This window comes from Corvus kubaryi, unplaced genomic scaffold, assembly GCF_017639235.1.
Source record: "Corvus kubaryi isolate FWS band 111438036 unplaced genomic scaffold, C.kubaryi_AGA036_p1.0 37395, whole genome shotgun sequence".
In the NCBI taxonomy this organism is placed as follows: domain Eukaryota; kingdom Metazoa; phylum Chordata; class Aves; order Passeriformes; family Corvidae; genus Corvus; species Corvus kubaryi.
The window spans coordinates 7028936-7042873 of record NW_024581134.1 but is presented as its reverse complement, the minus strand read 5'-3'; the positions used below and the strand labels follow the sequence as shown (position 1 = coordinate 7042873).

The window sequence follows — 13938 nt, the reverse complement described above, 5'->3', positions numbered from 1 at the left end:
GAGGGAGGGAGGGAGGGAGGGAAGGATGGGAGGGAGGAAAGGAGGAAGGCAGGAAGACAGGCAGGGAAGGCGGAAAGGAAGGCAGGAAGGAAGGCCATACCAAAAAGCACAGGGACAGCTCCCCTAATTCACCCAAGCAGTGCTCCCATTGGACATCTGCCTTTATTTATCGTCACTTTGAATTGGCAGATTGATTTTTCCACAAGAAAAGTCCCGCTCTAGCAAACCCCCCTCGCCCTGCACTGACCTTCCGAGCAATGGGCATCCTGTTGAAGATGTTCCACAATACGATTCCCACCACGACTTTATCCCTGAGGTAGAAAATGACACCTTTGCCGTAATCTTCTCCTTGCTGTGGGACTTGAGGCGTTGGTGAAGAGCTTTGAGAGATCTGAATTTCTGAGGCTTCTGCTTCCGTTTCGCTCTCAGATCGAATTCCAGTCCCTAAGGCAAAGACAGGAGGAGTCACACACCCAGTGCAGGACGTGATGATGGGAGCAGACTCAAGAGCAGGAGCCTGAGATGTTTCCCTTTGAGTTGTGTTCCCCAAAAGTTAAGTTTCATTAACAAAAGGATGAAACAATCCCAACATGGAGCACAACACTGACAGTTCCCAACTTCCACCCTCAAATGCAAAGGACAGCAGTGTCTGCTTCCTGCAGGCAGCGGATACAAAATAAACATGCTTGGATCCCTGTCTCTGTTATCCCAAACTGACCATTTTATTGCCACAGAGGAGTTCAAACTTCCCTGGGAAAGTTTACATGTCAGTAGAGGCGTTCCCTGACATGTTCTTGGAGGAATGTTGTGTTTTAATCACATTTTAATATCAAAGCCAGCCTTTAAAGCTTGGTCTAGAAACGAGACAGCAGATTGCTGTGTCCTCATGCTTTCAGAGGTCAGGGTGACTCTGTGGTCCCCACACCAGCACGTGCAGGAGCTCCCCAGTCCATACCTGACTGTTCTGTTGCACTTTTTGGGGTGTCCTTGGCCGTCGCCTTGGCGAACACTCCCACTGTGGGCAGACTGCTGTCCACAAGGCCAATGGCTTCGTACCCCACGCTGGGGCCCAGATCACTCCTAGGAATGAAGTGGGAATAAAATAAATTGGTAGCATTATTGAGACAAATCCAAGGCAATTCCATCCATCCATCCATCCATCCATCCATCCATCCATCCATCCTCCACTCCTTACTCCAGCATGGCGTGGGCGATGCTGGACACAGGCTGACCCACACACTGACTGATACATGGAGTGTCCTTGGTGCACACAGGTGCAACAAGGAGTCAAGACATGACAAACCCATGGCCCTGAGCTTCAGAAAAACCAGCTCACTGACCAAAACTCTGAAATCCTTCAGGACCACTCCCTGGGAGGCAGCTGGAGGCTTCCCAGCTTCTGGCAGTGCTGTTATCCACACCAGGCTTGGCAGCATGGACAATCACTCAGTGAGTATTTCAGAGAGCATTTAAAAAAGACTAAAGAACACCTTGCCCTAACACCTCCTTGAACTGGGCACCTGGATCTGAACTGGGGTGCTGATAGGAGACAAAGCAGCTGTGGTTTGGCACCGGTAAGTACCAGGTGTCTGAAGTGTTTCCCAGGATGCTGAGGAAACAGATGCATCACAAACCACTTTGGATCTATGTACAACACGACCTTCCCTGCCAGAATCCTCCAGCACAGACTGGGGTCACTGCAAGGAACACCAGTAACATGCCAGCTGTGATCAGGAGGGATCATGGAATAATTTGGGTTGGAAGGGACCTCAAAACCTATCTCATTCCACTCTTCTACCATGGGCAGGGACACCTTCCACTATCCCAGATTGCTCCAAGCCCCAATGTCCAGCCTGGCCTTGGACACTTCCAGGGATCCAGGGGCAGCCCCAGCTGCTCTGGGCACCCTGTGCCAGGGCCTGCCCACCCTCCCAGGGAAGGATTCCTTCCATATATTGAACCTAAATGTCCCCTCTGTCAGTTTGGAGCCACTCCCCCTTGTCCTGTCACTCCAGTCCCTCTCTCCTTGCAGCCCCTTCAGACACTGGAAGATGCTGCGAGGTCTCCACACAACCTTCTCTCCAAGAGGATCGGGATCCTGAGCATGCTGACAAAATGTATGAGGAATTCCTGTCATTTCCCAGCTTTTCAGCACGGGGGAAGGAAGTGTCACTCTGTGAGGGCTGGCACAGTGTGACACCTGCCAACAAACATGGGGCTGCAACTCACAGCCCTCCTTCACCTGCATCTGGTCATGGCTGAGAGCATCCCGAGGGAAAGCACCCCTGGGAAATGGCTGTCTCTGTGTCCTTAGCTGCACCTGATGACCTCTGAAGTTTTTCCCAACCTCAAGGATTCTGTGGCTCGGTTTCTTGTTTAAAAGTGAAGTGAGAAATGCTCTGGGCCCCAAGTCCAGGCAGAACAGACCAAGAGCTCAGGTAAATGACAGCAGGTCATAAATAACTATTTCTGAGGAGATTTCCCTGAGAAAACTGGAACTCTTTTACCCATATTTGAAATCCTGTTAACAAACAGGATTTGGGATTTTTAACTGGGCTGAGCTAACAGCCTTTTGGATTTTTTGTGGGGCTTTTTTTTGTTGTTGTTGTTTTGTTGTTCTGTTTTCATTCATTTTGTTTTAAAAAGAACTTCAGGAAAATATAGCAAAATTGCCCATTTTCCTGATACCTCTCTCTGGAAAACAACTTCTCAGGTACACCTGGATGCAGCAATGCTTTGCTACTAAAGCATCAGCTCAGCAAAGTGCAACACTCAGACCCACACACTGGGCTGGGGAACTTCAGATAACCCTAACAGAAAATCTGCTGCTAGATTCAACCTGTAAATCAGTCTGCTCTGAGGAAAGGGCTGTTCTGTATTGCTCCTTGCTCTGCGGAATGGGACTCGTTCAGGGAGAAACTGGGATCTGCAGGAAGGAAAAACACTTGAGGGAGGTGAGGGCAGAGCAGCAATCGCTCAAACACCTCCCCCGCCCTGAGCTTTAGGAACATGAAGCTGTACAAGGTGTTTGCTGAGGTGGTTTCACTCCTCTTGGGAAACAGACACTTCCCGAGGTGTATCTTGTCCAAGCTCCTGCAACGTGGCCACGCGAGGAACCCCCAAAGAGGAAAGGACCGTTACCAGAACATGGACTGGTGCCAGTAGGGCTTTGCAGCTCCTGTCATGTTTTCTCCAGCCAGTCTCCCGCTCACCACGGCGTGGTCGTGGTGCTCCACGCGCCTCCGGCCCAGTTTGATGTCATAAAAGCAGGCAGCATCCCCTGCCTTGGAGAGAACCATCCCGTGAGCCCCGAGACAGGGACAGCGTCCATTAGTGCCCAAACAAAAAAAAAACATCGGGAAGAGACCAAGTGGAACAAGGAACCGAGTTTTTCTGGCAAACCCCCGAACACCACCACTACCTCATCCCACTCCCTGGACTACACAACTCCCAGTTTCTCAGCATTTTGCACCAATCCTTGGAAAAATAAGCCAGCATGAGCTACGTTTTCCAGAGGAATCAAAGTCTCAACGCCCACCAAGTGACTCTTATGCAAGCGAGTGATCCAGGCTATCTTTAGGTTACCCCAACTCCTCTTACACAGCATAAATATTCCAAACTCGCCGTGGTTACCACGGCAACGAGGCGGCTGCAGTGCCTGACCAGGCTCTGGGCCTGCGCTACACCGCTCTCCTTACTCTCCTCACTTGCTCCTGCTCACGCCGGTCACCTCCTCCGTGCCACTCGAGTGTCCCGCTGCAGCAGCAGCAGCAGCAGCAGAGCTGTGCCCACACTCACCACCCAGATGTTGGAGCGCGCCTGCAGCTCCGCGTTCACCCGGAACCCCCCGAAGTTGGAGTCCACCTCCAGCCCCGCTGACTTGGCCAGTTCCACATTAGGCTCCAGCCCCACCGCAGCCACAATGTGATCTGTCTCCACCTGTTTGGGGATGCAGAATTAGGATGTTAATTCCCTGCATGCCCCTGCAAATGTTGCCCTCTCCCTGCTTTTCCATTTACCTTCCGGCCGTCCTTCAGTTTAATCAGCAGCCGGTTGCCGGACACAGAGATGGATTTGACCACAGCATTGGGCAGGACATTGACCCCCTCTGGAAAGGAGCACAGGACACCTCACTGCCTCACTGCCTGCCCAGGGCTGGGCAGATCCCACCTGCAGCAGGTGGCTGGTGCAGACAGATCCAGGTGAGGAACCAAGACAGAGCCCACCCGAGCTTTGCTGCATGTGCTAGTGCAGCTCTGGGGGAAGCACGAGGAGAAACCCAGATACAAAGTCTGAAAGCTGCTTAAATGACAATCCAAAGTACATTTCATGTGATGACAAGGCCACATCCGAAAGAATTCCCTAAAACAGGTGTTCAGGAGCTAAGGACGCTCAATTACCTATTGCTGTGCCACAGCCAGACTCAGAGGTCCAACAAAGCAGCTTCCAAAAAAAGAAATTAACTCAGACCTGTGGGTATTAGGTGCTGCAATCCACACCCAATGACATTCCTCCTCCCTCTCCCCCCTCCACTTCCCAATGCACAGGATTATTTTGCACTTAATGCAGCAGATGGAAAAAGGTGTCTTAGACCTTACTGACATTATCAGCCAAACACTGCAGCACCTGGCCTGACACACCTGGTGTGTGCACGGGCACAGAGATCTTTCCAGGGAAACAGCCACAGGGAAGGAAAGCCTCACTGCCATCAGCAAGCCTGCTTGCTCAGCCTTCCCAGAGGAACTGCCAAGAAGCCAGGGGCTCATGGCAGCCCTGTGCTGCCCAAGCTGCCTGAACTACAACTTCCCCTGTGCTGCACCTGGGCCACTTTGCAGGGCCCAGCCTTCCCAAGGCTGCAGAGACAGAAGGGAACTGGATGTCCCCAGGAGCAGCTGCCCAGCAGCAGCAGCCCAAACCCACTCGGCAGCTTCACCTCTTCGGACTTTCTCTGTGGTCCAGTTGCTCAGGTATTCGGGCAGGACTTTGCCCATGTTGCCGTTCTCTGGAAACAGCTGGATCACCTCCAGGCCTCGGGTTCGTGCTGGAAGGGAAGCACAGAGCAGCAGGATAAAGAGCAGCAGCAGATGTCAGGACATACAGGCTTTACTTTACACAAGGAGCTTGACAGAAGTTTCCAAATCTGGGAGTTCTGACTCCCAAGGAGTCACAAAGTGACTGACCACTGCTTCTCATACACCTGCAAACTCTAGGTAACAGACTTTTAGGGTAAATGCTTGGTATTTTGGCAAAAAACTTTTTAAAATTACCATAAAGGCACTACTCACACACTGACAGTCAGAATCCAGCTGCTCACCACCTTTTTGAAATCACAGGATTAAGGAATGCTTTTGGTTGGAAGGGACCTTAAAGATCATCCAGTTCCTACCTCAAAATCATAGTTTGAGGGTGGCTTTGAGCACAGAGAACAAATGTGACTTTTCAGAGGGTGGAATGACTTTGCAGCTCACACTGGCCCGCAGAGCTCCCACCTCTGTGGTCAGGGGCTGCTGGGCAGCTAATGAGGGAGAAACTGGGAGAGCCTCAGCCAACAAAACACCCGTGTGTTGTTTCCTTCAGGCAAAGACAGAGGCTGTGCAAAAACTGAGCAGCTGGGGAGTGAAAAGAAGTTTCTGATGTGAGGCTGCTGCCACTCAGTGCCTGTCACAGCTGGGGACACACACTCACCTCTCCTTCCCAGAGCACAGGCCAGCTCGCTGCCGAGGAATCCACCACCAATAATTGTGATGGACTTGACTTCCCTGGAAATCTTCTCCAGCCTTCGGAAGTCCTCGATCTGAAAGAACATTTACCCCCATTTCCAATCCTCTCTAACAGGAATGGCAGCAGAAAGCATTTGTCTCCAGTCTGTCCCTTTGAAATAAGAGTGACTCTCCCCAGCCTGGAAAAGGACATGTGTTGCTCCTTCCTCCTGTTTGCCTGTTGCATAGAAAAACCTCCCTGGATTCCTTAAGTCTGTGCAAGCTCTTCCCTGTCCAGGAAATCTCAAATGCCTGCATTTCCCCCTACATTTCAAGGGCAGCTACAATAAAACTTCTAAACTCAAATGTCCCACAGCACACCCAGTACAAGGATGCCACAGCTCACAGCATCCATCCCTCCCTTCCCCACTGAGCAGACCACAGCTCAGGGCAAGTCCAGCACAGAACACAAGACTCCCATATGCCTTCTTATTCCCAATCCATTCCCTGAACATGACTAAAGGGAAGGCTGCATGCTTCTTCTTCCAAATCCCACATCTTCAAGAAAAGTAGAGTTTGCCAAAAAAAAAAAAAAAACAAACAACTCTGCAGCAAATTCCAGAAGATTTTGGCCACATTCAATGGCTTTTATTCACTTTGGAAGGTGCAGCAAAGTCACACAGGAGGGAAACTTTAAAAAATACCTAAACCCCATAATCCACACACTATTACAGCTCTCGGGCCGAGGCAAGCAGGTGAGTGGTTGAGTAGACTCTACCCTGGTTTCCTGCCTGGGAGAAGGAATAAGCAGCCAATGGATTCCTGGGCACCGTCTGAGGGGGGCACTGCCAAGGCAGGACTGTCCCGACCCAAAGCAGAGGAGTTTAAAAACGGAAAGCAGTGGCAAGTGGCTCTGACTCACTGAGCCTCAGCCGGCTGGCAGCACCTGAGGTTACCTTTCGGAACAGGGTCAGCCTTTTCTGCACGTCCTTTCCTGCTCGTTCAATGGCAGGCAGGTTTCTTGGGGATCCCCCTGGACACAGGGAGGAGAGAAGAGAGACCAATGACACCACGGCCATGGCACTGGATATCCAGACAGTGCAAAGCTGTCTCGGATCTCAACCGTGCTTCCCAAACTGCTCCGGTATGGGAATATCCCAGTATCCCTGCTGCTGTCTGAATGTCCCAGAAAAGCTGATGATGCAAGGCAGGTGAGAAACCCAGCGTGGCTGGCTGCACAACTGTCCTTCACAGGACTGCTCCCCAGCATGTTTGACACTGCAGAAACTTCTTCTCAAACAGAACCAAAGAATCACAGAATGGTTTGGGACCTTAAAGCTGGACCCCCCCAGCTCTCCCAGCTTGGCTCCACAGGGGAGGTACTCCAGAGAATTTATCTCTAGCTAAATGTCACTGAAATAAAAAGCCTGGCACAAGACCAGGAACAAGAGAAAAAACCCAACACTTACCAGTGGCAATGAGACATTTGTCGTAGGATATCTGGGTGCCATCACTGAGCTTCACCGTGTTCCCTCTGACATCCATGTGCACAACCTGCAAGATGAACCCAGCTGAGCTCGAGCTCTTCACTTCATGGACTGCTGATCAGAGATGCAATCTTGGAATTAACATTCTCCCACCTTTAGGTTTAGGGTGGGGGCAGGAGTGGGGAAGTGAGAGGACTGGAAGTGGGAATTGAGGCAACTTCTTTGGGAGTCACCATAGCTCAGGCTGATCTTCCCATGGTCTGAGTGTGAAATGGGCTCAGACAGAGCACAGCTCAGCAGGAAGAGGAATCACTGACATTTATCATAGCAACATACAAAAAACTGAGGATATAAATATGTTAGAAGGTTCACCATAAATTTCTCCACCTTCCTGCTGCTTTGGCACAGTGCTCCTGCTCACCTCATCACCCACTACCTCGATCTCTGTGCTCTCCTCACCTCACCCTCCAGCCCACACAGCCCAGTTCCCACTTGTCACACCCCATCTCTAAGGTCTACATATTTTTGTCCCATGCCCAGACTCCAAACTTACCCACCTCTCTTCCTTATCATCTTCCCTCAGCTCACTTCTATTCCTCTTGCCTTCTCCCAACTTCACTTCAGAGTAGCATAATCTCTGCTCCATCACACTTTTCCCAAACTTATACAAATTCCCTTCCCAGCCAACTCCCCCTCCAACTCCAGTGGTTCAGTACCACCTTGGAATGCAGGCTCTGCTTAGAAGAGCTGTAGGAACAAGAGCCAGTGCTGTACCCACCTTCTTGCCAGGCAGAACTGCCACCCCACCATTCTCCACAGACGGCAGGTCCTCGACAGGCACATAGAAAGACGGCGGCTGGAAATAGATACTGAGAGAAGCTCCATTACCAAACAGGTTCCACTAGCTCTGGGGCACCAGAAATCCAGCTGTTCAGCAGCTCCAATGAGACAAAGACAACTCTGTGCATCCATAACAAGCTCCACAATTATTTATCTGTTTTTAAGAATTAGGGTCTTCACACTGTTGAAGTTCGAGGGTTTGGATCACAGAATCACAGAATTGGTCAGGTTGGAAAAGATCATCAAATCCAACCACCAAGAAAGGCTTAATCACAGAAGTCAAAAAAATCAAGTGTGATCCCGTGTCCCTGGACCTCTGCTCTAACCTGTGGAGCTTCACCTTTATTAACTTATTTCAGAGGACTCCTGCCCATAGAGGGATGTGTCTAAGGGGAATCACAGCAAAGTTCAAGAGGTATCGAGTCCTGAGCGAACCCCAGTGGGAAGCAGAATTCTTCAACCCCTGCCAGCATCGACACAGCCTTCCCTGCTCCTCGGTGCTCCACTGGCTGGTGGTTCTCTCCCAAGAACAGTTTGGTCATTGTCACCTCGTCACTAAACACTCTCCTGCGCCCTGTCACCTGCAGTGCCACGTACCTCCTCTCCTTGCCATTCCACTGCTTGAACCGCAACGTTTCTGTCACGTTGGGATCATCGGAAAACCACAGTTCTTTGGAAAGAGGTGGACGCATGTAGGGCAGGTTAGGGTCTTCAGACACAATCAGCACCTTTAATTGGCCAGGAAACACATCAGCTGGAGTGACAGCAGGCAAATGGGAGCACACACAGGGGCTCTGGAGCAGGACAACTCTTACCCGGGCTCCGGGGTCGCGGGCCCGGATGGATCTGGCAGCAGCGAAAGCAGCGGTTCCTCCACCAATGAGCAGGAAAGGGACGTGGGACGGGACCTTGGGATGAGTGCTCGGAGCTGCAGGTGACAGATGGGACAGCTTACTGCAAATACAGGCAAATGGCCCAGCCCCAGGGCACAGAGTGTGTCACCAGGGGCCTTCCACATCCAGACTTCCTTTGGAAATTGTCCTCCTTCTGCCCCAGCATCCTTCCCAAGAACCCCGCTGCTGCTTCTCCCAAAGCTGCTCCCTGCAGGAATCAGTCAGATTTCAGCAAACTGGTTTTTCTCAGCAAGCCCAAAACTCTGCACTGGCCAACCAGCGTACACTTTGTAAGAAAGGGAAGTTCCCCAAAAGGCCAAGGCACGTTTTTCTGTAATTTTGTTCAAGGAGACAACTTTTGAGTTCCTGCAGAAGGCACCTCCTCCCACAGGCAGGTCCTGTTGCTGAGCAACATGCAGTTAATCCGTAGGCAGGGACTAACCAGGCAGTTCAGTATTAGCACCAGAACTCACCTGCTGCGCCCCCAGGAGCAGCACCTGCACCTGAAATCCGCTTAATTCAGCGAAGTACAGGCTGCAGTTTGGGAGCTGCAGTTCAGGGCTGACTCCAGGATGAACAGGCTCTCCACCAGCCAGGGAAAGAGGCCCTCTGGAATCAGTGTACTTGCTAGACTGTGCAAAGGCAAAAGCCAGAAGCAGGGCTCACTCCTTTCTCTTTTTATCACAGAAGGAGTAAATGACAGAAATCAGCCCCGGGAGACATCCTACTTCATCCTCTGTAAAACAGCCTGTTCTGGGTCATGGAGCCAGCGCTGTCTTCTGTGCTGGGAAGTCACAGAATAACAGAATCCCAGAACGGGCTGGGCTGGAAGAGACCTTAAAGCTTATCCAGTTCCACCGCCCTACCATGGGCAGGGACACTTTCCACTAGGCCAGGCTGCTCCAAGTCCTGTCCAACCTGGCCTTGAATGGGAATTCTGAAACAACGGCACACACTGAGAGGTACAATCCTCTGCAGGCACGTCTGTGATTCCAGAGAGCCTCTGTTCCCTTTGTTTTGGAGGCCTCAAGCTCACAAAGAACAGAGCCAACCCCAGAACTGGTGGGCTGGTACCCACCGGAGGCAGAGGGCTCATCGTCTTGGGACCGCGTGGTTACCGTCGAGACCCGCCTGGTGAATCGCTCTTTGTTATCCTTCAGTATTTTGTACACCTGCAGACAGACAGCAGACATTTACCTTGTCCACCTTACAGCACCAAGGCACCACCCTGCTGCTGGCCCTGGCAGGCTTTTGTCCACCCCACGTGCTGGAAAAGCCAGTGACAACATGTGGGGTAAAATACACCTCCCTGGACAAGGCTCCCATCGGGAATGTGCTCAGAAAATGACCTGCTCCACCTGGTGTGATGAGCCTTGGATGTCTGGCTGCTTCCCAGAAGCAATGAACCTTCCTGCAGGTGTCTGGCTGCACACCCCTTCCAAGGAGAACCAGCTCCAATGAAGGAAATGCAGCCAAACCAGCCCCAAGACCACATGCAAGCTGGGCCATGACACAACACAAGGCTGCAGAAATGGAGACAAATCCAAAGAAAAAGCATCTCCCAGCTTCCAAAGCCCAGAGCAGCTGGGCAGAGCCAACAACCTGACTGGCTTGCTCTAGGCCAGGTGGTACAGGCACGGTGGTGGCAGTGGGGACACCCTGACATTAGCAGGGCCTTGAGCCACGGGAGCGGGGCTGCTCCAGGTACTGGCCCTTGGACATGGAATCTCTTCCAGCTGAATGCTGATCTGCTCATCTGACTGTGAAACTCGGGATACAGCATAAGCAGAGCCTGCATGTACAATTTACTGGGACAGACATCTCTTATGTCACTTTAGCTTCCAAGAAAAGCTGGCAATGGACAGGAGCTGAAGACACTGGGAGTGCTGGGAGCAGGTCAGTGTCCCGTATTTTTCCCCAAGGGTAAAAAATTAGAGGGAAGCAAACCTTTCTTTAAGGCAATACCCAGCCTTGCTAATAGTCTCTGTCATGTGCATGACATCAAATTTCATTTGCCAATCCTCACAAGTTGGTGTTTTATAGCAAATAGGCTCAAACGAGAATGGAGGAATTTAATGCCAGGCACAAAAAAGGAGCACAGGACAAAAGCCTGTCCAGGGAACTGGAGAAATGTCAGAAATATTAGAAACCAGGAACTTGTCAGTGTAGAGAAGAATTAAGATAAAAGTATTTTTAAAGCCTTTTGCTTCGAGACAGAAAAGCCAAGGTTAACAAACCACCTCTGCCTTTACAGGCAGAACCAGGAAGGTTTTAAGCGAGTCCAAAGGGCAGCATACAGCAAATTAAATCTGATCCTTCAGGAAAAAACACTATTATGCACAGGCAAAACATGAGATCAGGCCTTGAGGATAAATATTTCCAATGGGACAATGTCAAGTTATTTCTAGTCAGAAACAGAACTATACTTTGCCAGGACATGGGGTGATGTTTCAGTGCTCTTCCCTGAGGAAATCACCAAGTTGAACAAGTTTTCTTCCCTTCCCTTTAGCACACTTATATCCAGGTATTATTTCCTTTTCTGCATGCCAACATTACTGATATTGGGAGAGGTGCATTAATTAATAATTTGTGCCCTTACACAGACAGAAGCCAAAGATGGCCAGTTTGGGTTCAGATTTACTTAATGTGGAAAGGTTAATTCTAAGGCAGGTTTCCCCACTAAGAACTGCACCACTTGAGAGTATCCAATTTGTAACCTTAAATTATTTGGCAATGTCCCTTGAAAATGAAATACCTGAGGCCAGGGAGCACGAAGAGGGCTGGAAGTGAAGGGTAACAGGGTGGGAGGTACAGACAGGTGCCCCCCCTCCACCCTCCCACCCCACAAACACCTTTAGGGAAGCGTCTTACATAAGCTCCTGTCCCAGTGACTGTTCCTCCCACTATTAAGTATAACAAGAGGTTGCTGCCAGCTTTGCCAGGAACACCTGAAGACGTCAGGGATCTAGAAGGGCATCTTAGCTGATGGCATTGCAAAACTGCAGGGGAAGACAGGCAATGGAAGAGAAGAGGGAAAGAGCTGAATATTAGGAAGGATTCTTGATTAAACAGGTCTTGGGAAAAGCAGAGTGTGCTTTGTAATTTCAGCTACCTTGTCTGCCAGAGAAAAGGACAGCAGGGCACAGGAAATAATTATATTTAAAGGAAATGGGAAAATATTTTTCTTCCATGCACTGTTTTGAATTTTTTTTCCCCTTCCCCAGGAGCTTCCTTAGGAGAAAATTGGGATTTTGAACTTTTAATGAACATGATCCTCCAAGAGAAAGAGCTTGGAAACAAAGATTTGTGTGATTTAAGCCTGGGGTCTATCCACTCCCAGGCAATGCTGATACTCTTCAGCTCTCTGGGAATGTCATTTACTCTTTAAGTCAGGCTGAAAATCTTTATCCTTTTCGAGTAGGACATAAATGCTCCCCAGCTGGGGGTTGATTTGGTATACTTACACCAGTTAAACAAATGTTCTGAACTGAGATTTGGCAAGGAATTGTTTGTCCCATACAAGGCAACAGACAGAGCTGTGGTTGGTCATAACAAAAAAACCCAAGAGTGCCTTTAAGGTAAAAAAACTTAAAAGGTAACTGAAATTACAGTTAAAACCCAAGTAATCATAAGAAGTTAATTTCCATTTAGCTCCCCTTGAAGTTTTCTGAAGGAGGAAACAGAGATAAAGCTACAGAGATCAAAAGCTGAGTAAAGAGAGCTGGAATACAGCAAATGCTCGACAGGAGAGATGGATTGCGGCTTCTTCCCAGGAACCACCTTTCTACTTACATAGGCACCTGCTCCTAAGGTGGACAAGCCCACAATAAGGACAAAAACCGAATTACTGCCCTTTTGCCCAGGCACGCCTGTGCTAGCCACTTGTCTGCTCAGCTGCAGGTCTGGGGGCACATTCCAGCGCTGCAACAACGTGCCTAAGGAACACAATTTGTTGGAGAAAACAACACAAAAACACTGTCAATACAAAGGTAAGTCTGGAAATTTAGAGACTAAGTCAGTTCTGAACCCAAACAAATTCCTTGTTTGGAAAACCCAGCACCACATCTGAGCGACTTATCCTGAGCCACAACAATGTGCTCCGGGCAGCTGTGGATACCAAAATACCTGTGAGATCAAGGGGTAACTGAACTGATGGAGAGCAGGAGCATCTCTAGGCAGCTGGAAAGGCTGCCTGCAGCTGCCGCCTCCAGCCACGCCGGGCTGGCCGAGCACGGAGATGTGAATTGGTGGTTCCTACACCCTCTCCAGGCCTCTCCTGTCCGAGGATGCACCTGGCTCCAGCACAAGCAAGCAGAGGCTGAGCTAACCCGGCCAGGGCCGGCAGCAGGGATGCTTACACCGGAACCAAACTCGCTCTGCTCACACAGCTCATTCCACCGGGATAAATCACCACAGGAACGGGCTTCTGCTGCCAAAAAGGGCATCGCCGGTGGAAATGAGCAGATCCAGGTGCAGGCAGCTCCCGCTGCGCAAGCGGGACAAGGGGCACCCCTGGCTGAGCCGCTGCACAGCGTTTCATTTCTCCATCACCAAATCACAGCCACGGCCGCCCCAATTCATCCCTAAACGGAGCGAGCGATGGCGGGGACGGCTCCGAGCGCTGCTCCGAGCACGGCCGATGCTCCCGGGAGAGGTTTGGGCTCTCTCCACCCCCACCTCCACCTGCTCCCGCCCGGCGAGTGCAGAACCCGCCTCACCCCAGCCTGAAGGCACTTATTTGTGACAAAAACCGCACCAAAGCCACCAGCACCCGAAAGGCGACCAAGGTCTCAAGCAGCTCCGGGTAATTCACGCTTCCCAAACGCGTTCCCGAAGCATCCGCACCTCCCCGCGCCCCCTCCCGCAGCGCCCCGGGCCCCGCACCGATCCCGCGGGGTGACCGCCCGGCCCGGTGCCCTCCGCAAACGGCGCTCCCGGCCGGGATCCGGCCCCGGGCCTGAGCCAGCCCCGGGCCGCGGGACGGAGCGGCGGGAATGGCGCCCGGTGCCCCCCGGCCCC

At 51.1% G+C, this 13938-nt stretch overlaps 1 protein-coding gene across 1 annotated transcript in view; it reads right to left on the bottom strand.

Moving 5' to 3' along the window:
• Positions 1-12897, bottom strand: part of AIFM1 (apoptosis inducing factor mitochondria associated 1) — a gene marked incomplete at its 5' end in the record, with an annotated part of 13621 nt that extends 724 nt beyond the window's left edge. Inside the window, 14 exons of the mRNA XM_042039982.1 lie at positions 248-444; positions 956-1080; positions 3142-3284; positions 3799-3939; positions 4020-4108; positions 4934-5041; positions 5686-5794; positions 6656-6732; positions 7169-7253; positions 7965-8055; positions 8624-8754; positions 8842-8954; positions 9998-10091; positions 12712-12897. Of these exons, the coding sequence (XP_041895916.1) occupies positions 248-444; positions 956-1080; positions 3142-3284; positions 3799-3939; positions 4020-4108; positions 4934-5041; positions 5686-5794; positions 6656-6732; positions 7169-7253; positions 7965-8055; positions 8624-8754; positions 8842-8954; positions 9998-10091; positions 12712-12897 (1689 nt within the window). The remainder of the gene's footprint in view (positions 1-247; positions 445-955; positions 1081-3141; positions 3285-3798; positions 3940-4019; positions 4109-4933; positions 5042-5685; positions 5795-6655; positions 6733-7168; positions 7254-7964; positions 8056-8623; positions 8755-8841; positions 8955-9997; positions 10092-12711) is intronic.
• Between the last annotated feature and the right edge of the window lie 1041 nt (positions 12898-13938).